The 26,035-nt window shown below is 40.3% G+C and overlaps 1 protein-coding gene across 6 annotated transcripts in view; it reads left to right on the forward strand.

Moving 5' to 3' along the window:
- The window catches only part of erbin (erbb2 interacting protein), a 210,270-nt gene that overhangs the window by 112,458 nt on the left and 71,777 nt on the right, over positions 1–26,035 (forward strand). For all 6 annotated transcript variants that reach the window (XM_072595723.1, XM_072595708.1, XM_072595703.1 and 3 more), the window contains 2 exons: positions 3,151–3,268; positions 23,800–23,878. In XM_072595723.1, the coding sequence (XP_072451824.1) occupies positions 3,151–3,268; positions 23,800–23,878 (197 nt within the window). The remainder of the gene's footprint in view (positions 1–3,150; positions 3,269–23,799; positions 23,879–26,035) is intronic.

Here is a 26,035-nt window from a genome sequence, read left to right on the forward strand (position 1 = left end):
GCACTATGAAAATCTGATTCCATCCTTCAAACAGTCTACAAATACTCACCAGAAACTCAATTGATAGTCATCCACTATTTGACTAAATCATTATAAATTGATTGGCTATTGGAAACTTTTCGCTCAAAATGACCATCGTCCTTAACTTTTGGTGGTTCAGCCTGGATGATTTAGTCCAGTTCAGTACTATTGCACAGTTACAGCCCAGTGACAGGCCACCTCATGGTATGGGTGAAAACCAATAATCTCATGAGTGAATCGTGCAACTAGGAAGAGGGAAATTCAAAATTCTTCCCAAATAGTGAAAGAATAATTTAAAATGGATGAACAAAGGGAATTTTAAAGTGGGGAAATACGTCTCAAGGAATAGGAGCAGGAGTAAATCATGTGGACAATTGAGTCTGCTCCGTCATTGAAGACAGTTATAGTTCATTTAGAATTAAAATCCCTAGAGTGTGGAAATGGGCCATTTGGCCCAACAAGTCCACATCGACCGTCTGAAGAGTATCCCACCCAGACCCATTCCCTTCCACCCATTACTCTACATTTCCCCTAATAAATGCACCTAACCCACACATCCCTGAACACTATGGGCAATTTAGCATAGCCAGTTCACCTAAACTTCACATCTTTGGATTGTGGGCTGAACTGGAGCACCCAGAGGAAACCCACACAGACACGAGAAGAATGTGCAAACTCCACACAGACAGTTGCCCAAGACTGGAATCGAACCTGGGTCCCTGGCATTGTGAGGCAGCAGTTGCTAACCACTGAGCCACCATGCCGCCCACTTCGGCTTCGAATCCACTTGTCTGCTTGCTCCTTTTATGCCCAGAGAGACCAACCTTAAATATATTCAATGGTGGAATCTCTACAACCCTCCTGAGGTAGAGAATTTCAAAGATTCTGAATTCTCTGTGTAAAGGAATGTCTCAATCCTAAATGATAGCCTGCTCATCCTTAGACTGTGCCTGCACATTTTAAATTTCCTGACCTGTAGAGACAACCTCTCAGCGTCAATTCTGTCCAGAACCTTCAGGATCTTTTATGTTGAAATGAAGAGAACCTTTCATTATGGACCCCATTTACTCAGCCTTTCAGCCAAGGACAATCCCTCTTCTTCCTTGGTACAAATTTCATCTTCCAGATAGAGACTGGATGAAATGAGCACAGTATGAAATGAGCAAAAATGAATATCAGATACCACCAACACTGAATTTCCCACTTGTCCTTTGACCAAATGAGCAATATATCACAGTTTGCACCGTTCAGTCAACCACCAGGTGTTGCATCAGTCACCATTGGCTGCATTTCCTACACCTACCCTACATCCTGCTTGTTGGTTGCTTTTCTCAATTCAAAGTATTATCTGGCTTCCAAAAACCCTGTTGATGAATGTTCACTGTCAGAGTTAAATGTAACTCATGTAATTTTTTGTTTGCTAGGAAGACCTCTCCAACAGCTTAGTGCATGCACAGAAGCCTCCTTTTCCACCTTTTTTGCCTCTAATTTCTGGATTTGTTTCCATTTCTGATCTCCATAATTGTAGAAAAGATGTAGTGACTGGAGAAGAAGCAAAAAGTTTTGTAAGGATGATCCTGGAACAGAGACTGTAGCTTATCAGGAAGGAGTTGAAATGACTGGAGGTCTTTTTTTTTCTCTCTGGAAGAGAAGGCTTAGGGAGAACTTGATGAATGTTTTCAAGATAGAAAGGGCTTGATAGGCGAGATGTTGACCTTTCCAATTCTAGGGAGATTAAAACTAACACAAAGATAAGATAATATCCAATAAATTCAACAAAGTGCAGGAAAAGTATTTGTGGTTAGAAAGTGGAGTTGAGGGCAGTTTTTTTTTAACAGGAACCATGCCATACATCCCTATGACTCTATAATAAAAGGATGCTGATGGGGTTCACTGACGAGGACTGGGAGAAAACTGTTGTGATGTATAAATACTGATGTGGACCAGTTGAGCTGTAAGACCTGTTCCTGTGTATTGTGTAAATTACACAATTTCTGTAGGTAGTGTAAATGGCAAAACAAAACTGTCAGATATTAAAATGCATTGTTATATGGCTTGTGTGGTTATTTTCTCATACGAGGAACTGATGAAACCTAACTCCTGTATAAATGTTATGTTACTGCTATTATTGACTCAACCTATAACCGTTCAATTTGTTTGGTCATTTAAGCCTGCAATAATGTTGTGTTGAAGTTGTTTGGCCGCCTGCTGATTACTGAATGGTAGCAAAAGAAAGGCTCGGTTAAGAAGACAGTTTGAAAAAGAGTTGTGCCTTTCCCAGGCCTGTCAAAGTTTAGGCAGCTTGAGAGAGTCAGTGTGATGATTCTGTGATATTAAAAAGTACATGGTGTCGTGTGACTTCTGACCTTGTCCACCCCAGTCCAACACTGGCATTTTCACGTTATCAAATGTTAGGGTGCTTTGACAGTCTGAGACTGGTTAAGATCTGCAGAACTTATAAACAGAAAAATGCAACAGTGTTGGGATATGAACTCATGCTGCTGATGCAGCTGGATTCTTTAGACACTGAGGTTGGTGCCCTCTGCACGGACATTCCTTGTTTCTTTCACAAATTCTAGCTAAGAAAGATCATGCATTCAATCTTCGGTCAAGCAAAAGGTTACCCAGAAATCAGACAGGAATGCTTCAGGGCATAGGCAGCAAGGCCCCTTCTTTTGGAACTGTCCAAGATGCTCACTTTAAGAGGAAGCAGCCAGAGTTTAAAGTCTGAAATGTAATTAATTCATATCCAGGATTGTAAATGTGAAATTACTCAGCCCAGTAATGAAAATGGAAGTAAAAGAACATTCAAAATGCACTGAGGCAAAGATCTGTATGGTCAGAAAAAAACAAATTGATTAGTCAACACTTAGTTTATGTTTTAAGAGCCCCAAGGATGAAATAAACCATTGTTTAACTATACCTGGGTTTCTTGTGTATCACTATAGTTGTTGCTCATATAGTAGCTTGACTGGTGGAAATTTTCCTTGTTTTTAATCATTCAGACATGGGTTAAAGCAATGTAGTTTCCATACACATTTTGAGCTTCACGACTAAATGCTTATGTTCTGATTTCATTTTTATTGCATCTCCATCTAATATAATTTCATTTCATCTTCTGCTCTACAGCAACTGTTCAATTGCCAGTCCCTGCACAAGCTGAGCCTGCCGGATAATGATCTGACTGTTTTGCCAGCATCCATTGCAAATCTCGTCAATCTCAGGGAATTGGATGTCAGCAAGAATGGTAAGATGTTTTTGTTGTAATTTTCAAGAGTTTTAAATATCAGATGGCAGATGTTTTTTGTAAAACAACTTGAAAGATTGTTAGAATAGCCACTAGCTTTAGGAATGACATAGTTTTTCTGCATGATCTGGTTTGAATAAGCATTAAAATATTCTCTTTCCCTGGTGCTTTAGTGGTTGAGTGAGAACCATATGTTATGTCCTTTGACCATGCAGACCATGACGTTCTCTGGTTGGGATGTTACCCGACCTGTTCATTACATTGTGGGTTTCTTCTCCCTCCCCCAACTCATGAAGACCATTAGTTGAAGCTGAATGCCATTAAGTTTAAAAGCCAATTAGTGCAATCCTTGTGGATAGCTGCAATAAAAGAACTGCTTTAGATCTAGGTCAGAATCTGAAATTCAGAATGTGTTTTTTCTTACAGATTTTTTTTTCCATCTGTGAAAAATTGATGCATTTTCAACAAATTGAACCAAATGTTTCTTGTCTGTAGAACTGGATTGTCATCATTTTATAAAATGGTGATTGTTACAGAACTCATCTGGCTTCTGATACAGTGAAATTTCAGCTGTGCCAAGGTGTTTGTTACACATTCCAACTGGACTGATACTGTATGTCTGTAGCTAATCTGGAATGTTTGCTCTATAAGCAGTCTTGTGTTCAGTACGTGAATGAATATTTGGATGAAATATATCAGTTTGCATTCATGAACTGTATTCCATTTCTCCTGCAATGAACAATGGAAGATTCCTGAGGCTTGCTGTAAGAGTAGTTAATGGATTTTTTTCAAAAGCAAGGGCCCCAAAGATCCTCCTCTTTGTCATCTATATATGGCAATATGATCTAAAGGCACGTGATCAGCATTTTTATGACAACACTCGGTTCCACACATTTGCCACCTCTCCTAATCCCTTCTTTCCCTTGTTATCAAAGCCAAATGGCTGACACTCGGTCCCAAAGCAACATACAGTTTCTTCAAGTTGAACTTTAAGGAAACCCAACACCATTGTGTTGAACTCCTGTCACAAATGCTTCCTCCTGATTTCCAAACCATTTTATCAGCGATCTATTTGTGCAGCTGAGCTTCTGACCCACGTGTTAGACAATATTATCTCCCTCAGGTGCTGTTTCTGTCTGTCCAACGTCTACTGCCAGCACCCTGTCACCTCAGAATAATAACCCTTGACCGTTCCATCCTGAAAAACCATGGTTGTTGCACCTCGCTGGAGGAGCAAGCTGGGACTTGAGTTCTGTGATTCCTTAAGTCATCTCAAAAAGTTAAAAATTGTATCAAAGTAAGCAAAGTCCTCAATTTGTTTGTCTTTTGGACTCAGTTTCACAGAAAACATGGGCAAGGTTTCTTTTAAATAAAGACTCCCATTATTTATCTCTCTCATAAGTGGATTCCAACCATAGGTAAACAAGTATGACCTGTTGACGTTTAACTCTACTGGTTAAAACTCTAATCCCTTCTAAATCTCCACACACCCTGATGTCACGTTTGAGTTTCCGAACTTGTGTTTGTGCAACCTGTATCCATCTCCAAAACACTTGACCTCTTCCCTCCATTTCTGTTCCTCTGTGACTGAGACCCTCATTAGTGCTTTTGTTATTTATCGACTTGACTATTTCAATGTACTCCTGGCTGATCTTGCATGTGTTTCCCTCTATTATGGGAGATGGTGAGGTAGTGATAATGTCACTGGGTTAGTAATTCAGAGGTGCAGAGGATATGTTCTGGGGGCAGAGGTTCAAATCCCACCAAGACAACTTGTTGAATTTACATTCAACAAATAAATCTGGAATGTAAAGCTAATCTCTGTAATGACGACTACAAACAAGCAAACATTGTTTGTCTGAAAAACCCATCTGGTTCAGTGATGTCCTTTGGGGAAGGAAATCTAGTCAAACTTGCATGTGACTCCAGACCCACAACAAACTGGCTCATTCTTAAATTTGTTAACCAAAACATTGCCTCAGTCTTAACTGTTGGTGGCCCTGACCTCCTGTTACTCTTTGCTCACCGACCTGCATCGGCTCCTGGTCAGGCAGCATTTTAATTTTAAAATTTTTATTCTTGTTTTCTTTCCATGGCCTTGCACTACCTCCATAGTCTATCTCTGTTGTCTCAAACCATTCTGCAATTTTTCGAGATATTTGCATTCCATTAATTTTGGATTCTTGGGAAATTGGAATCATAAGCTCTCCACTATTAGTGTCTGTGTATTCAGTTGCCTGGGCCCCAAATTCTGGAATTCCAAGCCTACATCTATGTCCTTCTCTCTCGCTGTCTCTGTCTGTCTCTGTCTCTCTCGGTTGCCTCTTTTAAGAAAATACTTAAAAACTTATTCCTGGACTAGATGTTTGATAAAACATCTTCACACCCTTCTAATATCCCCTGTTTGGGTGTCGCTGAGATTTTGATCTTGCTATGCTTCTCTGACGAGTCTGAAATGTAAGTTGTTGCTTGTTCTTGCTTCTATTGTGTCAGATTTACATTCAGTTTCATCTGCAGTTTTCTGTTTACTCATTCCGCTGAATAGAATCCCTACAGTGTGGAAGCAGGCCATTTAGCCCATCAAGTCCACACAGACCCTCTGAAGAGCATCCACCCAAACCTAGTCCCCTAGCCTATCCCTGTAACTCTGTATTTCCCATGGCTAATCCAACTAACTTCTATATCCCTGAATGCTAAAGGCTAATTTACCATGGCCAATCCACCTAATATGCACATCCTTTAGACTGTGGGAGAATGTGCAAACTCCACACAGAAAGTCGCCCGAGGGTGGAGTTGAACCTGGGGCCCTAGTGCTTTGAGGCAACAGTGTTCACCACTGAGCCACCATACTGCCCTTGTGCAATAGGAAAATATGTACTTTCTGAGGTGCAATTATTGATTCTGCTAGACAACTTCTTTTATTATCCTGGGCAAATTCAACAACGTTGAACTGAGTTTCTTAACATTATCCTTTAATAAAGTAGCCATGCTATCGCTACCCATGTCTGAGCACAAAAACATCCTGCTCAATACTGCCCCCTCTCAAAACCACAGACATAAAATTCTCTAAGCCATGCTGGTGATTTTCTGGAACTCAACCCTTTTTTATACAAGTCTAAACCATAAAGTTTCAAGTTGAAGAATTGTTGTTCGCACGCTAAGGCAGTGTCCTGCTCGATGTTTATTTCTTAGGCAAAATTAGTAAAATAGATTGTGTGGTTGTTGTGCAGCTGCTTGGAAGCTTGCTGAGCATGAATTTCCTGTTGCATTTCCTGCATTCGTTTCTTTAAAGGCAGACTGAAACCCTTCTGTATCCATGTTGACTTTTGCTAGCCTGGGTTACTATCATGCAGGTAATTTTAAAACTGTGATAAAAGATAATAAAATGCTGGATTCCACGATTTTACTATAAAGTGATACTTCACTAATTGTCTATCATCTGCTGTACCTGTTTTGCTACCCTTTTTTCCTGTCCATTGAAATGATTTAGCCTGAATCTAATCTGCTGGCACTTCCTCATTGTCAATTAACATGGTCCTATCTCATCCTGATGCTGCTTCTAGTAATCTGGAGATACTGTTACTTTTCAGGCACATTTGGAATTGCTCATCCAGCAGGTTCTTATTCATTCCTCAGGTATTTAGCTTATCAAGGAAACACTTTCCACATGAAATCTTGGGTGATCTTCCCAGTCCTTCAGCTCAATGCAAGTTACATAGAATCCCTATAGTGTAGAAGTAGGCTATTCTGAATGGGGTGCTTTCAGACCTGCAACCCTGCATTTCCTATGGCTAATCCACCCAGCCTATACATCTTTGGAATATGGGAGGAAACTGGAGCACCAAGAGGAAACCCATGCATGTGCAAACTCCACATGGTCAGCCGAGGGTGGAATTGAACCCGAGTCCCTGGTGCTGAAGCAGCAAGTACTGAATGCTGAGCTACCATGCTGCCCAATTCTACCATCTGCCAAGACAAGCTTTGAACCTAGCTCCCAGAACATTACCTGGGTCTCCAGATTACTAGTTTAGCGATATTACTACTAGACCACCGTTTCTGTGAAAGTTAGGTAAACACAGTGCAAAACTCTGTTCATTAAATTACAGAAAAACAATTTTGATGGGTATTTGGATGAAAACACAGAGAAATGCTCGCTTGTTGTGAGGGAGAGGTTTCTCAAATCTGGAAAATAAACATCTCTTAATAAATTTTCAAGTGCATTAGGTTATGGACTAGTCATAAATTGACTGAGAGTACTGTATCATCATATACCATGAAGTACTTTTAAAAGAAAAGATTGCCCTTGTTTCGTGTGTGTTAGAATGAACATAAGGTGAACATAGTCAATCTGTCTTGAGCAGTCCATTTGGCAGGTATTATACCATACATTTGTATTTTTGAGTGATTGTATTTTTATTTCACGTCATGGATGCAGTAGCCTTTGGCAAGGCAAGTTTTTATTGCCCACTCCAGTTCACTTTTTGATAGTGTTGGTGAGCTGCTGCTGAGTTGCTAGTTAGGCCTTTTCACAAAGCACTTGAGAGTCATCCACTTTGAGGTTCTGGAGTCGCTTATAAGGCAGACAAGCAGAGAAAACAGATTTCCCTCCCTAAGAGTTGTTAATGAACCAGTTGGGTCAGTAACAATATGATCTTGTGATAACTGTTCTTTAAATTAATTTTGTGCGTCAGGTTTAATCATTTAGCTGTTGTGTGGGATTTAAATTCTTGCCTTTGAGTTTCAGTTCGGGCCTCTAAACCAGTAATAGAACAATCCTGTAATAGGATAATTATTATGCTAGTATAGAGTCATAGAAATGTACAGCACAGAAACAGACCTTTTGGTCCAACTCGTCCATGTCGACCAGATAACCCAACCTAATCTAGTCCCACCTGCCAGCACCTTTCCCATATCCCTCCAAACCCTTCCTATTTATATACCCATCCAAATGCCTCTTAAATGTTGCAATTTTACCAGCCTCCACCACTTCCTCTGGCAGCTCATTCCATACACATACCACCTTCTGCGTGAAAACATTGCTCCTTAGGTCTCTTTTTTTATATCTTTCCCCTCTCATCCTAAACATATGCCCTCTAGTTCTGGATTTGCCCACCTCTGGGAGAAGACCGTGTCTATTTAACTGATCCTTGCCCCTCATGATTTTGTAAACTTCTATATGGTCACCCCTCCGCCTCCGACACTCCAGGGAAAACAGCCCCAGCCTATTTAACCTCTCCCTATAACTCCAATTCTCCAACCCTGGCAACACCCCTTTAAGTCCTTTCTGAACCCTTTCAAGTTTCATATTATCCTTCCAATAGGAAGGAGACCAGAATTGCATGCAATATTTCAAAAGTGACTTAACCAATGTCCTGTACAGCCACAACATGACCTCCCAAGTCCTGTACTCAATCCTCTGACCAATAAAGGAAAGCATACCAAACACCGCCTTTATTCTCCTATCTACCCATGACACTACTTTGAAGGAACTATGAACCTATTTTTAGGGTATACGTAGGCAGAGGAAGAGTTAAGTTCTGAGTTTTGTGAAACGAGGTTCAGCTGAACATGACTTGGATCAGATAAGAACTTAGTTAACAATGGGGTGCTGGAGGCAAGGGTAATGGGTTAACAAGGTGGAAAAGCAGTCATTATGTAGAGCCATTTAACAATATTGGAACATTCAGTATGCAAGGTCAGCTAACAAGGGGAAAAGTATCCATTGTATGAATCCAGTGGACAAGGTTAAGAATGTTCATTGTATAACAGTAAAGGGCTTGGTCTCTGCCACTGATACTCGTTGAGTGTAACGGTCACCCAGTTAATATGTGTTGCCTTATCTGGATGTTCTTCCCTGTAAAAGTCAATTAAGTTCATTGAGAAAGTGCTCTTTCAGAGATCACCGAGAACTCCTGTCTCTGTGCACATGGGTGATTGTTCTCTTTCCCTCCAGGTACTGGAATAAAGATGGAGGAGGTAAAACTATACTATGTCTGAGTATTTTGCTTCGACTGAGGGGGGGAAAGGGGATGACACCTGCAGTCCAAGGTCTCTTTGTTCAGCAACATTCCCTCAGACCTTACCATGAAATGTATGAGTGTCTAGATTAGAGTGGTGCTGGAAAAGCACAGCAGGTCAGGCAGCATCTGAGGAGCAGGATAATCGACATTTCGGGCAAAAGTCCTTCATCAGGAATGAGGACCTTGACTCTAATCTCCAGAATCTTTAGTACCCACCTCCGCCATGAAGTGTCTAAGTCCTGCTAAGATTTTCTTTTCCAAAATGCAGCACCTTGCGTTTATCTGAATTAAATTCCATCTGTCATTCCTCAGTCCATTGGCCCATCTGAGCAAGATCCAGTTGTAATCTGAGGTAACCTTCTTCGCTGTCCACTGCACCTCCAATTTTGGTGTCATCTGCAAACTTACTGACTATAACGCTTGTGCTCAAATCCAAATGACGAAAAGTAGTGGACCCAACACCAATCCTTGTGGCACTCCACTGGTCACAGGCCTCCAGTCTGAAAAACAACCCTTCACCACCACCCTCTGCCTTCTACCTTTTAGCCAGTTCTATATTCAAATTGCTAGTTCTCCCTGTATTCCGTGAGATCTAACCTTGCTAATCGGTCTCTCATAGGGAATCTTGTCAAATGCCTGAATGAAGTCCGTATAGATCACATCTACCCCTCTGCCCTCATCAATCCTCTTTTGTCACTTCTTCAAAAAACTCAATCAAGTTTGTGAGACATGATGATAAAATTTTCATGGTGGGCTCTTGATTTGGTAAACGTGATGAAATTTCCATGAGTTCCATTTTGTTGCCATCAATAGTCAGATCTTGACCCCAGTGGCGATTGCAATTTTTTTTATATCTCAGCAGAGCACCTACCTGCCCTCATAGACTTTTCTTGTTCACATACGTAAGAATTGCACTTGGCTAAGAGGAAGGAGAATACAGAGTCTGCCAAAGAATATTATCCCTTTAAGAACACTGTGCCTTGCACATCCAGTTTGCTCAGGTGATTTTTCTTTTCCCCCCACTCAATTGTGTACTTCAGGCTTTGTTCTGAACTGCTTCATTTGTTCCTTTTATCTGGTTGGCTTTGACCTTGATTATTAAACCAAACCAAACATGTAATCTGTCACTGTTCCTGAAGTCTTGCACTACCATAATTCATTACAATTTAATTGACAGCTTCAAATTGCTTCTAGAGTAGTTTATCAAAAAATCAATTGTGTTCCTTCTCCTAAAGTTTTCATTTTTACTTTGTTACCCATTCTGCTTTATTGATATGAAGTGTGGTGGAATACTCGTTGATGAAGGCCTGCTAGATTCTATTCAATTCCATTCCATGTTTTCAACTTCTGGTCCATGCAGTTTCAGGTTTTGCGGGTCGTGTCAAATAGCAGATGCTTTTCCTGTTTGTGCATACATGGTTACCGTCCATTCTATTGACCTTCTGCATAAATGTGATCATTTCCGGAAGCTACACTGCCAGAAAGACTTCCAAGTTTGAGTTCATTGACTCTTCTCTTTCGCTGACAACTCTTCTTCTTCACCCCTTATAAACATACAAGGTTCTCATTTCTTGGCAGTTTTGATAGGAAAGTGCATGTTCGTGGAATTTATTTAGGAAGTGTTTGCACAAAGTGCCTCAGAAAGAAACCACATGAACAAGACTTCAGTTCTGAAGCAAAAGCAGAATAGGTTGGAAATGTTCAGTAGGTCGGGCAACTTGTGTTCGGAAAGAAGCAGAGCTGAGATTTCAGATTGTGGTCCTCTGTCAAGTAATAGACAAAAGTTTGGATCAGCTCCCATTTACAGAGGGTTGAATGTGGAACAACTACAGGGAATGCGAGAGAAACTCAGCAGGTCTGGCAGCTTCTGTGGAGAGAAATAGAATTAATAGAGTCACTCTGAAGCAGAGTCCTATCATATTTGAAATACTAAATAGTTCTCTCCATAGAGGCTGTCAGATTGTCTGTCTGAATTTCATAAGCCTTCTGTGTTTGTTTCAGATTTTCAGCATCTAGAATGTTTTGCATTTATGATGATAGAATGTGGGAAGCTGGCCAAGCACAGATAGTCAAATCCAAGGTTACTAACAAAATGGGTGAGATTTTCAGTGGCAAATATGTTAAAACAGGGTGGAAAATGGAAATGCCACAGAGTTGAAAATAGATAGTCTTCGTGATGGCTTAGATTAAAAGGGGGAATAAATCGATTGTTGGAAATGGATTTTGTTTGGGGACTGAATACAAAATGTCAATCTTCCCTATATTTAATTGGAGGATGCTTCTAATCATCCAATACTGGGTGTCAGACTGAGTTTAGAGACAGTGGAGGGATTGAGAGAGAGAGAGAGAGAGGTGATGGAGAGGTAGAGTTGGATGTTGTCTATGTATGGAATCTGACATGTTTACAATATACAGTCAAATTGATATATGTAGTTCAAGCTTATGATTTTGATTTGCAATATTGATGTTTTGGACCTGAAGTTCATCTTTAACAAAGATACAAAATAAAGTCATAGAGCGTTTACAACATAGACGACATTTACCGCATCAAGTCCATGCCAGTAATCAAACATCCATCTGTTCTCATCTCATTTTTCAGCACTGGTCCATAGCCTTGTTTGCTGTGGCACACTCACCTAAAGAGTTCTTGACTGTCTTGAGGATTCACACCATGAGTTCCAGATTTCCTCTGCCCTCTGGATGAATTTTTTTGTTGTTGTTGAATCCTCTCTAAACCTCCTACTCTTTCCCTTAAAACTGTGCACACTCGTTGTTTACCTCTCTGTTCAAGTGAAAAGTTTCTCCCTATCTACCTTGTCTATGCCCCTCAAAATTTCGTGCACCTCAATTCGATCTCTCTTCGACCCCTTCTCTTTAAGGAAAACAGCCTCAGTCTATCTGGACTCTCTTCATTGCTGAATCATTCCAGTCTATGCAACGTCCTGGTGAATCTCTTCCGTATCCTCTGTGGTGCAATAACATCCTTCTAATAGTGTAGTGACCAGAACCGCAAACAGTACTCCAGCTGTGATCTAACTTTATGTACAGCTCCACCATAAGCTTGTTTCTCTTCTATTCAGCGCCTTGACTAATAAAGGAAACTATTCCATATACCTTATTGTATTGGCCCTGCTGCCTTCAAGGATCTTGTACATCAAGGTCCCTCTGTAATTTCTGGGGTCCTACCATTCAACATGTACTCCTTTGCTTTGTTAGACCTCTCAAAATATGTTACTTCACATTGATCATTAAATTCTCTTTGTCACTGTTCAGCTCATCTGACCAGCCTGCCTATATTGTCCTATAGTCTATGGCTTTCCTCCTTGTTATTTACCACCCACCAATTTTCATGTTGTCTGCAAGCTTTTCTGGTCATAGCTCATACCTACACTATTCTGGACATAATAAATAGCATGGAACCCTGTGCTACACCAGTAGATGCCACAGGATTCCAGTCACAAAAACACCCTTTGAACATCACCCTCTGCCTCCTGTCACCTAAACCAGTTTTGGATCAAATTTGACTAATTGCCCTGAATCCTATGGGCTCTTAGTTTCTTAACCAATCTGCCTTGTGGGGATTTGACCTTCTAGAACTTCATGCAGAACACATCAACTGAGCACTACCCTCATCTGTGTACCTAGTTATCTCGTGATTGTGCTTCTCTGAACCACTTCTTTTCCACATGAGATGTGAATTGTTCTCAAGTGGCATAGTTTGAGTTACTCCCTTTGTATGGTGGAGAGAAGAAAGTTGGGGTCAGGAAGTTCATGTGAGTAATGAATGTGACTGGAAGAGGGGAGAAAAATTCATGTGCAGTAGGAATCTTGAAGTGTGAGGCACTGTCATTGCTGTTATACGTGGCACAGGTCTGGCCTATTCCCAGAACCTGTGCCGCTGCAGTCACCCAGGCCATCTTCCAATTTATATGGAGGTCAAAGATGGACCAGGTCCGAAGGGACTCGCTGTACAAAGATCTGGGCAACGGGGGAAACAAATACACCCAATGCCACCCTCACCCTGATGGCCACCTTTGTGTGGCTGCATCAAGCTGTGTGGGGATCCCCGGTACGCAAGCACTAAGTGTCGCTACATACTGAGGTTCTACATGTCCCCGGGGTTGCAAAGGATGGGCCTGGTCTCGCTGCCGCGGAACGCTCTGAGTCGTTGGACCGTTCCGTATCACCTGTCCTTCGTGGAGAAGTTTATGAAGAAAAACACCTTTGACCACAAGTCCATCAGGAAGTGGTCAGCACATAGTGTCCTTGAGACCCTTCGGGAAAAGGAGAGGGTGGATCCTATCGAGTGGCTCCCTGAGCAGACTGTCAAAGCCATTTGGCAGAATGCCTCATCGCCAGAACTTTCCAACAAGCACCAAGACATGGCTTGGCTGGTGGTGAGAAGGGCTCTGCCTGTGAGATCCTTTATGCACGCCCAGATTCTCAGCCGCACCGCACGCTGCCCTCGAAGCGGCTGCGGGGGGGGAACAAGACTGTCACACACCTCCTTCTGGAATGTGCCTACGCAGAAGAAGTCTGGAGAGGAATGCAGTGGTGTTTGTTGAGGCTCATCCAGCGCAGCGCCATGACTCCGTGCTCTACAACCTGTTCCCTGGGACACACACCGAGATGAACATCAACTGTGCCTGGAGGATCATCAACCCGGTGAAGGATACACTCTGGGCGGTCCGAAACCTGTTGATCTTCCAGCTGAAGGAGTTGACCCCGACTGAGTGTTGCAGACTGGCACATTCCAAGGTCCAGGACTATGTGTTGAGGGACGCGCTGAAGCTTGGGGCAGCTGCCGCCAAGGAGCGGTGGGGAAAGACCACCGTGTAACATCTGCCTGCCTCAGAAGAACAGGGAGCCCACGCAGTCATTTGGGCTTTGCTGACGCCTCAGCTAAATACATGGACAGATGATGGATAAATCTACAGACCTATGTATAAAAATGATAAATTCTGAACTCTGTTTGTAAGTGTTTACAGATGTATGGCATGACCAACTGTACAGACCATCAAATTATTTTATGAATAAAATATATTTTTTGAAATAAAAAAAGTAGGAATCTTGAAGCAGGAGTATGCTGAAATGTTCAGTGTGCTCAAACGGTCCTGTTTGTGGATCTTGGGAGGCAGAATTGGGCAGTGCAGGGTGAGAAGACTGAGGATAGGAACCTGGGATTGGGTAAGGGAAGGCATCCAGAGGGGATGGAGTCAGTGGCAGCCTTGAAGACAAAGGCTTGCTGTTTGGTGGGGTTATGGACTTGGCAGGCGTAGGAGAGGTCAAGGAGCTAATGTTTGACCTCTGCAGGGTGGAGGTCAGTCCACCATGCAGCAATAGCGCTGTCCTTGTCAGCAGGTTCTATAACATTGGATTTGGGCATCGGAGAACAGAGTGAAGTGAGTTTTTTGGGAGCTGGAGAGGCGTTTAAATTATTCTCCTTGGATAAGCATGTGGAAATATTTAATAGAAGTTTTTAAAAATGAGGAATCATGACTACACAAAGTGAGGAGAAATTGTTTTCAATGGTAACAGAGTTGATAATTGGAGGATCTCAATGTAATCAGCAAAAGAGACAGCACAGAGATGGGTCACTTCTTTCTGTGTTGAGTGCTATGTTCTGGTACACACAGTCTGAAAAAGTGGTAGTAGCCCAGTCAACTGTAAATTTGAAGAGGTCATTTGAAGGACATCGGAAATATGCTTGCAGGTCATCAGAGCAGGAACAGGAGATTAGAGGCTAATCAGCTTCTTCAAAAAGTTGACAATTGTGTGATGGGCTGAGTGGTCTCCTTGTATGAGGTAGCACTCTTATTTAATGTAGCAAGCATTTCAGCAATTTTCAGGGTTGACCTTCATGGTACATTACAGTCCTGACATTTGTGCTTTATCTGTTTTGTTTTGTAACCCTCTTTAATTAAAGTTCCAAAATTACTTTTCCTGGTTACCTGGTATGAGTGGCTAATTTAAACTGTTTTCATTTGAGTACCTAATGATGAATTGGATTTCAAAAACCTCTTTGAATTCCAACTCCACATTTTGTTATGTACCAAGCAAACTAAAATATGTAAATATTTACTTTGCTCGTTGTGAGCACTTGCTTTCCATGCAAATTGCTTCCTGGCTAATTGTATGGCTTCTCATATGAGTTACTTTGGATAGCATGATCCATAAACAAACTATGTTTGTATATAAGAACTATGCTGATAGGTCTGTAGTTCATCACCAAAATTGTTGATAGAGCTTAAAGCATGTGTTATCGCTGGGGGCAGGATGAGGGTAATTCTTTACATTGTATGTTGTAGTTCAGCGTTGAGTTTACAAGTGATTTCTGCGTAACACTAAACTGTTCAGTTTTCTTATTTACCTTGAAGAGACAATGTTTCAACAGAATCAGTTGTTTAGTGTTAAATTAATTGGAAACAACATTTATGGAATACAAGCATCGGATTCTTCAGGGACTTTACAGGGAAGATGTAAAGAGTTTGTTTCCATTTGCGGAACAGTGTAGGATTACAGAGCGTAAACTCAGAATAAGGGATGGCCCAGTTCGGGCAGAAATGGGGAGGAAATTCTTCTCTGCGCTGGTCGTGAATTTGTGGAATTGTTTACTGCAGAAGTGGTTGAGGCTGGGTCATTGGGTACAATCTGTGATCACTAAGTGAGTTGAGGTTTATGGGGAAAGGATTGGAATGTAAAATTGAGGATGATCAGATAAGCAATGATCTCATTGATGAAGTGGACTCAATGACTAAATTCTTCTGCTCGTACACCTTTATGGCCTTACAGTTATTGACACAATTATTACTCAAATATTTCTCCCCACTTAAGCTAGCATTGATTGATTAATTGCAAAATATTGATTACTCAATCAATATTTTCTGCGATTATTGAATTTCACATACCTATGGTTTTGTCATCAGCACTTGACTTCCAAGTTGGGCCTTTGGCTACTCATTTTAGAGACCACCCAAATCCATCTGCAGCATAGCTGAAGTGATTGTTGTAGCCCAGAGGCTGGTCTTTCACTTACCTTGACACTTCCAAATCTCACCCAAAGTCTGTGTTTCAGATAAAGCAATAGGAAGCGCTGCAGACATATACTTGAAAGGAAGGCAAAGGATGGAAACTGAAGAAACTGAGTGTTAAAAGTCGGGAAAACCGAACTAGCTCTGAAGAAGGGTCACTGGACCTGAAAAGTTGGCTTTGCTTTCTCTGCACAGATGCTCCCTGACCTGCTGAGTTTTTCCAGCAATTTTTGATTTTATGACAAGTGGAAGATCTGAGTGAGGCAGCTGAAGACCAGATATGAAGAGAACTCCATAAATGACTGGTAGCAGGGCAGGAGCAGAAGGAGGCTGAAGGTAAAAGAGGAAAAGTTATAATGGGCTGGGTAATTTAAGGCTAATATCCCAACATTTTAAAAACTCACTTGGCTCTGTTCATCCTCCAATTTCACGTTGACCTGAAGAATCAATGAACTATCCCAAGAATAAATATTTTTGGAGGCACAGAGTAAAGTTTCCTGGTTAATTAATGTGAGTGAATGGGAAGAAGATATGTGGTGTCAGGAGAATTGATTCCTAGGAGTGATGCGAGCTAAGAGTAAAATCAGTCGTCTGGTATTGTCTAAAATCAGTGCGCAGGTTTCTAGGATCTGCAGTATTTTGTTTTATGAAACACAAGTTTTTGAATGCTCAGAACCAGTTAGAATAATTAAACTGGAAAGAAGTTGGTAGGGATATGATACTGAAGTGTTTTCTTCTAATTTAAAAAAACACTTTAAATCCAGTTCAAACTAGTCACATTGCAGTTTTGAAGAAGTCACTGGACCCAAAACATTTAACTGTGCTTTCTCTCTACAAATGTTGCCAGACCTGTTGAGCTCTCCCTGCAATTTCGATTTTTGTTTCTGATTTCCAGCATCTGCAGTTCTTTCAGTTTTTTTTTGTATTGCAAGTGAATTTGTGTTTAATTTGCTTGATGCATTATGGATTTTCTGACTACATTTCCTTATTTCCCTGTGAAAGCTGACTCATTTTGAAATTGAGTAGAAGCCATTTATTCTAAAAAGATTATATGGTGAAAATGCTTTGCGCAGAGCACATGGAAACAAATTTGGAGAAGCACATTTAATATCTCAATAATTTTCATAAATTTGTGTATAGTTCAACACAGTATATCTGTAGCTGCATTTTAATGTGGTGTAATTTTGCTGTAAGTAAGTGCTGTGAAATTGAGGGAACTGCAGAATTTGCAGTCAAGCTCTATAACATGCAAGACAACTAATTTCCACTCATTTGAACTGTGAAGCTTTTAGCTTTATGAATGGACTTCCTGTTATTGAGGGTGTCTATCTGCATTTCCAAGGGTACTACATAATACATGCAAAGAGGAAAAAAATACCATGCTGTGATAGTATGATGAACTACATTCATTATCATTGCTTAATTCTGTTAATTGGTTTGTAACAGCAGTTTTGCAGGATATGGTGAACTAATCAATTAATAAGACTTTCTTAACAGCTTATAATTGCTATGATTGTGGTGATATGACCTTAGATATAGTCGAAACCACAGGGCCATAACTTGCTGTCAAAAGTTAAGTGAGGCTAATGATGATTGTGGTTATTTATGCAAACTCTGATCTGAATCTAGTATGTGGTCTTCCTGGTGTTAGATTCAAGGATGTCACTGGCTGCAGGGTACACAGAGTGGAGGGTGATTAGCCAATGGTTATGGCTTTTATTGGTTGGTACCAATGAAATAAACAAGTGCGTAGATTCTGCAGATAGAGTTCAGCAAGCTAAGGAACAAACCAGCAAACCAAGATCGCAAAGGTCTGAAACCCTGAAATACTGCTACAGCAATCTCCACATAACTGCAAATGGCATATGGCCTTTATCTCAAGTTCAGAAGTGGGCATGTCTTTCTGGAGGGATATAGAGACTTAATGAGACCTCACCCAGAGAACCATGGTGAAGTTTTGGTCCCATTATCGAAGGATGGATATAATTGCTTTAAAACGAGTGCAACATTTGTTCACTACATTTATGCCTGGGATAGTGAGTTTGTTTTATATGGATCGATTGAGAAAACTGGGTTTGAATTCTCTTGAGTTTTAGAGTGAGGCTGAAGACCAAAGGAGAGATGAGGAAAGTAAATGTTCAATGCAGTGAATGGTCTTGGGAGTCATTTAGTTGAGTTGGCTGAATGGCTGGTTTGTAGTGCAAACTGACACCAGCAGCATGAGTTTGATTCCCATATCAACTGAGGACTCTCCTCAACCTCTTAACTCCCACTCCTGAAATGCAGTGACTCTCAGGTTAAAACACGACCAGTCATCTCTCTTTGAAAAGAGAGCAGCCCTGTGGTCTCTTTGGTCTGCAACAACTCCCCAGGATACTACCATTAAGGGTACTGGTCCTGCTCTGATTAGGTCTGGTGTGATCTTTGCCGTTATTTGGTTAAAATCTAGAATATTTTTCCTGAGTGTTTAGTGGAAACAGAGTCAATCAGGCTTTTAAAAGCAAACCAGATGATTACTTGAAGGAAAAAAAAATACAAGGCTACAAGAAAAGTACAGGCTAGTGCGGAAGTTAATAACAACATCTTGAAAAATGTTCATATTACAGAGGAGGTGGTGCTGGATGTCTTAAAACACACAAATGTGGATAACTCCCCAGGCCCTGATCAGGTGTATTCTAGGACTCTGTGGGAAGCTAGGGAAATGATTGCTGGAGCCCCATACTGAGATATTTGTATCATCGATAGTCACCGGTGAGGTGCCAGAAAACTGAAGGTTGGCTGACGTGGTGCCAACTGTTTAAGGAAGATGGTGATGAAAAGTCCAGGAATTCTAGACCGGTGAGCTTGACATCAATGGTTAGCAAATTGTTGGAGGGAATCCTAAGGCCCAGGATTTACAGGTATTTGTAAAGTCAAGGACTGATTAAGGATAGTCAACATGGCTTTGTGCATGGGAAATCATGTCACACTAACTTTATTGAGTATTGTTTTTGAAGAAGTAATGAAGAGGATTGACTTCAGTAAGGTATTTGACAAGGTTCCTCATGGGAGACTGGTTAGAAAGGTTAGATCTCATGGAATACAGGGAGATTTAGCCATTTGGATACAGAACTAGCTCGAAGGTAGAAGACAGAGGGTGGTGGTGGAGGATTGCGTTTCAGACTGGAGGCCTGTAACCAGTGAAATGCCACAAGGATCACTGCTTTTCATCATTTATATAAATGATTTGAATGTAAACATAGGAGGTATGATTAGTAAGTTTGAAAATGACCCAAAATTGGAGGTCTAGTGGACAGTGAAGAAGGTTATCTTGCAGTACAATGGAACCTTGATCAGATGGGCCAGTGGGCCGAGGAGTGGCAGATGGAGTTTAATTTAGATAAATGTGTGCTGCTGCATTTTGGAAAAGCAAATCAGGACTTATACACTTAATGGGAAGGTCCAGGGAGTGTTGCAGAACAAAGAGACCTTGGAGTACAGTTTCACAGTTTCTTGAAAGTGGAGTTGCAGGTAGACAGGGTAGTGAAGGAGGTGTTTGGTATGCTTGCTGTCATTGGTCATTGAGTATTGGGGGTCATGCTGCTGCTGTATAGGACATTGGTAAGGCCACTTTAGGAATGCTGCATGCAGTTCTAGTCTCCTCCTTATCGGAAGGAAGTTGTAAATCTTGAAAGGTTTCAGAAAAGATTGACAAGGATGTTACCAGGTTGTAGGGTTTGAATTACAGAGAGTGGCTGAATAGGCTGGCGCTGTTTTCCCTGGAGTGTCAGAGGTTGAGGGATGATCTCATAGAAGTTCATAAAATCATGAGGGGCATGGATAGATAGGGTGAATAGTCAATGTCTTTTCCTCAAGGTTGGAAAGTCCAAAACCAGAGCCATAAATTTAAGGTGAGATGGGAAAGATTTAAAAGGGAACCTAAGGAGTAAGGTTTTCGCGCAGACGGTGGTGCATATGTGGAATGAGCTGCCAGAGAGAGTGGTGGAGGCTGGTATAATTACAATATTTAACAGGTGTCTGGATGGGTATATGAATAGGAAGGGTTTAGAGGGATTTGGGTCAAATGCTAGCCAATGGGACTAGATTTATTTAGGATATCTGGTTGGCAAGAATGAGTTGGACCAAAGAGTCTGTTTCCATATATCTGTATGGAATATACTTCTGTATATCTCTGACTGAGTAACCGAAGTTGAACCAATCCTTCAGAAGCTCAGTACAGACATGACAGGCCAAGTAATCTTCCATGCTGTAACCACTCTGTGACTGAGCTCATGGACACTAGTAACTACCCCTATAAGACATAGGAACAGAAGTAGACCATTCTATCATCAAGTTTGCTCTACCATTTAGGGGGCATGGTTGATTGTCCTCACCTCTACTTTCCTGCCTCTGTTCCATAACTGTTGATTCCCTTATTGATTAAAAATCTGTCTGTCTCAGCCTTGAATATACTTAATGATCCAGCATCTCCAGTCCTCTGCTTAAAGAATTCCACAGATTCATTATCCTCAGAGAGAAAAAGTTCCTTTTCATCTCTGTCTTGAATGAATAATCCCTCTCTCTTGAGATTTTGCTGCCTGGTCCTCGACTCTCCCATAGGTTGATAACTCTTTCTGCATCTATCTTTTTGAGCCCTGCGTGAATCTTCTGACGAGTGTCATACTGGTCTTAAAATGTGAACTCTTTCTCTCCATAATTGCTGCCAGACTGGCTGAGTTAACTGCCATTTTCAGACTTATGCTTGCCCCTTTAATCACAATATTTTGAGATGAAGCTTGTTCAAAAGTACACTCTGACCATGCCACAGTGAAGGTAGGTGGGCACCTGACACTGAATGGACAGGCAAGCAACTGTAACTTTTCAGATTGAGTGATTGTGAAGTTAGTAGCTCAAGGATTGAGGAGTATAAATTAGAGGAGGCAAATTCAATGTCAAATAAAAGTACAGAAAGATAAATAAAAGACGAATGGCTGATTGGATTAAGTGACTCAAAAAAAACCCAGTAAAATAATTTTTAAAAATTATACCATACCAGACTCTCTCACTTGACAACAGTCACGTTGGTGTTACAGAAGCTGGCTGGCATTAATTAATACATATTGCATTGTTAAAGTGAATGAGATTTTCCATGGCAAGTATTGTGTGTATGTACTGCTCAAGTATAGTGTCTTGATACAATCTAATACATTTCAATTGTGAAGCAGACAGTAAAAGTCATTCTGAAAACAGAGTATCAACTGTTTTCGACCACATGGTTACAGGAAATCAATCACATTCATGTCTGTATATGTCTGGAACAGAAAGTCACTACCTCCTCCACTGATAGACATGTGCCTTGCACTGTCCTGCTCCAGCACTTGGTTCCCTGTGAAGTCTGTTCACTGCCCTGCTGTCACACTCTGCTCAGCATTCACCATGAGCTTGGCTCTGTAAAACCTACAAACACTTGATGCTCAAAAGGATTTGCAAAATAAAACATTTTTGATTTGGTTCTACAGTTGTCAATATTGAGCAATTCCAAAATATTAGGTCTAATTATTCCTCCCCATCGGTTTCATGGTGATCATGACCTATTGCACACTGCATCTGATATGCTTTTAATTCAGTGCAAACATCTCTTAAGAAATGATGCACTCTATGGATAAGTAGGTGTTGAGAATATATATATTAAACTTTCAAAGCAAGTGCTTCACTTTGAAAGCGCTATCATATGGAGAATAATCTGGAATTTGTGTTCCACTATATTTTAACTGTGTCCTCTTTTGCTACGTAACAAATGGTTCTACGCAACCTGTTCCCATCACAGACTTAATAGGCTCAATGGCCTTGTTCAATGCAACACTTTGTATGTCAAGCAATAGTAATTTGATCGTCATATATCTGAACTGAAGTCAGAGTTGTTGGTTAACACCTGTTGGATCATGTGTTCATGTTTGCAAAATTTGTGCTAATGATATGCTAAGAAGTTCAACAAATTAGCATCTTGTGTTAAGCCTCCTGATATACAATGTTGCACATTTATTGTTTGTCTGAATAAAGAACTGTGCATAAAAATATCTGGTTGTGCACAATTGCTACTATATAAAAGCTTAACCTTTTCATTACTGAAAAACAAACCAGCTTGCAGATTGATCTCTACGTAGTATCCCACTGCTGTTTGGCTGATGGGTGTGTGGCTGCGGTCATATTGTATTGTACCTCTGCCAATTGTTTCCTCACCATCCTGTAAATCTTTTAGGAGAAATTGAGCAACATGCACATTATACATGGTGTGGTGAGGCAGGGCTTTAAACACTACTTCGATAATCATAGACACATGCTTTGCTGAGTAAACTCTCATTTTAATTCCGCTTTTGATTAAGGGTTTTGTCAAATTTATTCAGAACTGAAATGGATTGTGCACAGTTTGTGGAAGTTTTTTTTTGTGATGGGGTAAAAGAGCACTCTATTGTAGCATTCTATCTCACTCATGATGGTAATACTGAGTTTAAAAAAAAAGTCTTTCTTATCTGTAGTATTGGCTTCTGCCAGGCAGAATTGACATCAGGCTGTGTGGAATAGAAATTTGGAAATTATTTTGCATTCATCTACACTCTGAATGATCCAATAATCAAGACAAGTGATTTGCATTTTCTTTGGAAAGTCAATCACAGATTATGACCCTCAAAGTCTCACTCACAATCTTGAAATTTGTTGTCTTGGAAATTATAGTCACCATGACTCATGATCTTGCCAATCACATTTTAGCACAATTGATTTGGAAGTTGTTTTGAATGATAAATCATTAATACATACTTGGCAAGGGAATTTGAGTTCTAAATATTCCCATTTTAAGTTGTTTGTTCTTACTTGCATGATACTAAATCAATTACAATAACACAACATGGGATTTAAAAGAATTTCGTTGATTCTGATACTTGGGCAAATCAGAATTACTGAATTATACAGGTATTACATTATTGTACTGTCATTTGTATTCTATCTGTTTGTGATGCAACTTTGCATGGAACTACAAAAAGTAAGAGTCTCCTCCTATCTTGTGGAGATACAAATAACATAATTATTTATATATTGAATATCATCACTGAAGCTAAAAGCACCAGATCAATGATTGTTTCTTGGCTTAAAAAAGCCCAGTCATTTTATGCAGTAAAGTTTAGCAGAAGTATTTGTGCTTTCCCAACGTAAATGGCTGAACGAGCAAGATTACAGCAGTATAATCATTCGAACGTGCTGTTTGAGGCCATGAAGGATTTATTACAATGTAAACATGTCTTTGCTGCGGATATGGATGTTTTAGACTAAACCAAAGAAAAGTTCCTGAATGAAGTCTGAAATGTAATTCTATATTTATCTGTGGTGTTTATTTCCAGTCATAATAGGTTCTCATTTTGTTCTTCTAAATTGGCCTTTTGTTTTCTCAGAAAATGTAAACATAATGGTCGTATATATATAAAGCACATTTGTACATATCTTTCAGGAATTCAAGAATTTCCAGAAAATATCAAAAACTGCAAGGTCCTATCTGTGGTTGAGGCCAGTGTAAACCCTATTTCAAAGTAAGTTTCCGCCAACCTTTCTTGAGTTCTTTAATTTATGATTAGTCATGAATTTCCATGTACACAATGATGTTATTTAATTTGATGCTGTGTGGAAAAGTGATAGAGTTAAAGTGGTTTGTTTTCCAGACTTTTGACCATTAATCACAACACTTGCGCAATTAGAATATGCTAAATTGCCTTGAATTCTATTCAAGAGAGTCCTTTCTCAACAGAAGTTAACGTTGTATTGGATGTATTGGCAAAAAAGCAAGATGTGTTAACTTTTATCGTGACTTGGTTATATTGTTGGCATCATTGGTAAAATGATAATACAAAAATGGATTTGAAGAATAGTTTTAGTCACCAAGATTGCCAGAGAATATTATAGTGAAACAATAGAGGAAAGTGCCTCTCTGGGTGTTCACAGCATCTCTGCTTATCTTGCCTCTGTGTTTTACTGGCTCATCCAAAACTTAAAGGCTCACGGAAATTCTGTCAACATCCATGTAGCCACAAAATCCTCAAGTAACAAGAAAGAAGTCCTGAGGTGGACCCTGCTCCAGTGCGTGCGATAAGTGTCTGTTCTCACATGGAGACTAACTTGTTGCACCATGACAGTGAAAAGTAGCAGTGTGCTCTGAAGTGCAGTATGGCAGTTAGAGATGGGGCACACTGATGTGATGAAGTTAGAGTGTGGCTGATGCCAACCTCTGTGGATGGAGTTTGGTGGTGGTCACTGCCCATGGAGTATGTCTGGAGGTGCTGTTCAAGAGGGAGCGCTGGAAATCCAAGTGGTGAGCTGGAGCTGCCAGGTAACCACTCAGGCCTTCATGTTTGGAGTTGTCATCGTCTAGTGTCTCTGGTGAATGGGAGAAGAGCAAACTGCATGTGAATGAGATGAGTATAAGTAATAATATGTAAATGGGTCTCTTGCTAATCACTAGAGAGACTCTCTACTTGAACCTTGGGCAGAAAGTCAGATTTCATTTTTTTCAACATCAAGAATTGCATTTTCCAAACTTGCTATGTTTTCCCAACTAATTTGTCATTGCCCACTTTGTTCAGGGGGCTGGGAAATTTTGGCATAATGTACAAGTTCGCATTGTCGAGGGAAATGTGATAATACTACTTTGATGCTTTATATTCATTTTTAAAAGTAGTTAATGGAAATGAATATGTAGGTGCAGGGTAATTATCAAAGAGTTATAAATCAATACGGCATCGTATACAATATCCTGGTTGGATCTTGATATTGTACTTTAGAAAAGATGTTATAGTCTCCACTAGACTGCATGAAAAACTTACTAGAATTCCCCATATATTGAGTAACATCTGCAACATGAAACTCCAACATCAATGGCAGTGTCAACAAGAATTAAAATTTTAACTGCTGAATGATTTAATAAAGAGGACATTGGGTTAAGATAGTTGTGAAAAAAGTCAGCGCAGATGAGAAGAGTCTGAAAGACTGATGGAAGTGGCTTTAATTTGTAATGTTCAAGGCTGAATCAGATATACAATTTAAAATAGAAGAGGTTAGAGCTATTAGAGAGGGTCTGCATGAATTGGTTGGGGGTGGGTGGTGGGGAAAAGGGTTGGGCTTGGGGTTACTTGCACAGTTCATTCAAAGCCAACACTCATAATGGAAGAAATGGCTTCGTTTTGTAATTTCTTTTAATAATTCAAAGGAATTGTAACTTGGAAAAAAGAAAAAATTAGCTGACTGTTTCATGCATATGGTCACAGTCTGGATGCTACATAAACTGTTAAAAGTTAAAAGAGGAGATGGTGAAAGCTGTGCTTACAATATTTAGTCTTTCAAATTTGCAAATTATTCTGTGGAACTGGAGAGTAGCCAGCAGCATCCCTTTAATGAAGGAGGGAAAGATTGATGCTGTAAGTATAGACCAGTGCACTTAGTATTAGTTATGGGCACGTAACTACACACACACACTATAATTCAAGTTAAATTTAATGAGCATTTAGACATGGTTGGGTTAATCAAGGAAAACTGACAAAGATTTGATAAAGACAAATGTTGTTTGATATGTGTGATTCTTCTTTCAAGAAAGAGATTAAGTAGCTAAGGGGACTACAGCCAATGTAATCTTTACAATGTCATCTCAAATGAACTACTTAGAGAAAAATAATATGCTATCATGGAGGAAATGCTGC

Source organism: Chiloscyllium punctatum, chromosome 2 (assembly GCF_047496795.1).
Source record: "Chiloscyllium punctatum isolate Juve2018m chromosome 2, sChiPun1.3, whole genome shotgun sequence".
Taxonomy (NCBI): Eukaryota; Metazoa; Chordata; class Chondrichthyes; order Orectolobiformes; family Hemiscylliidae; genus Chiloscyllium; species Chiloscyllium punctatum.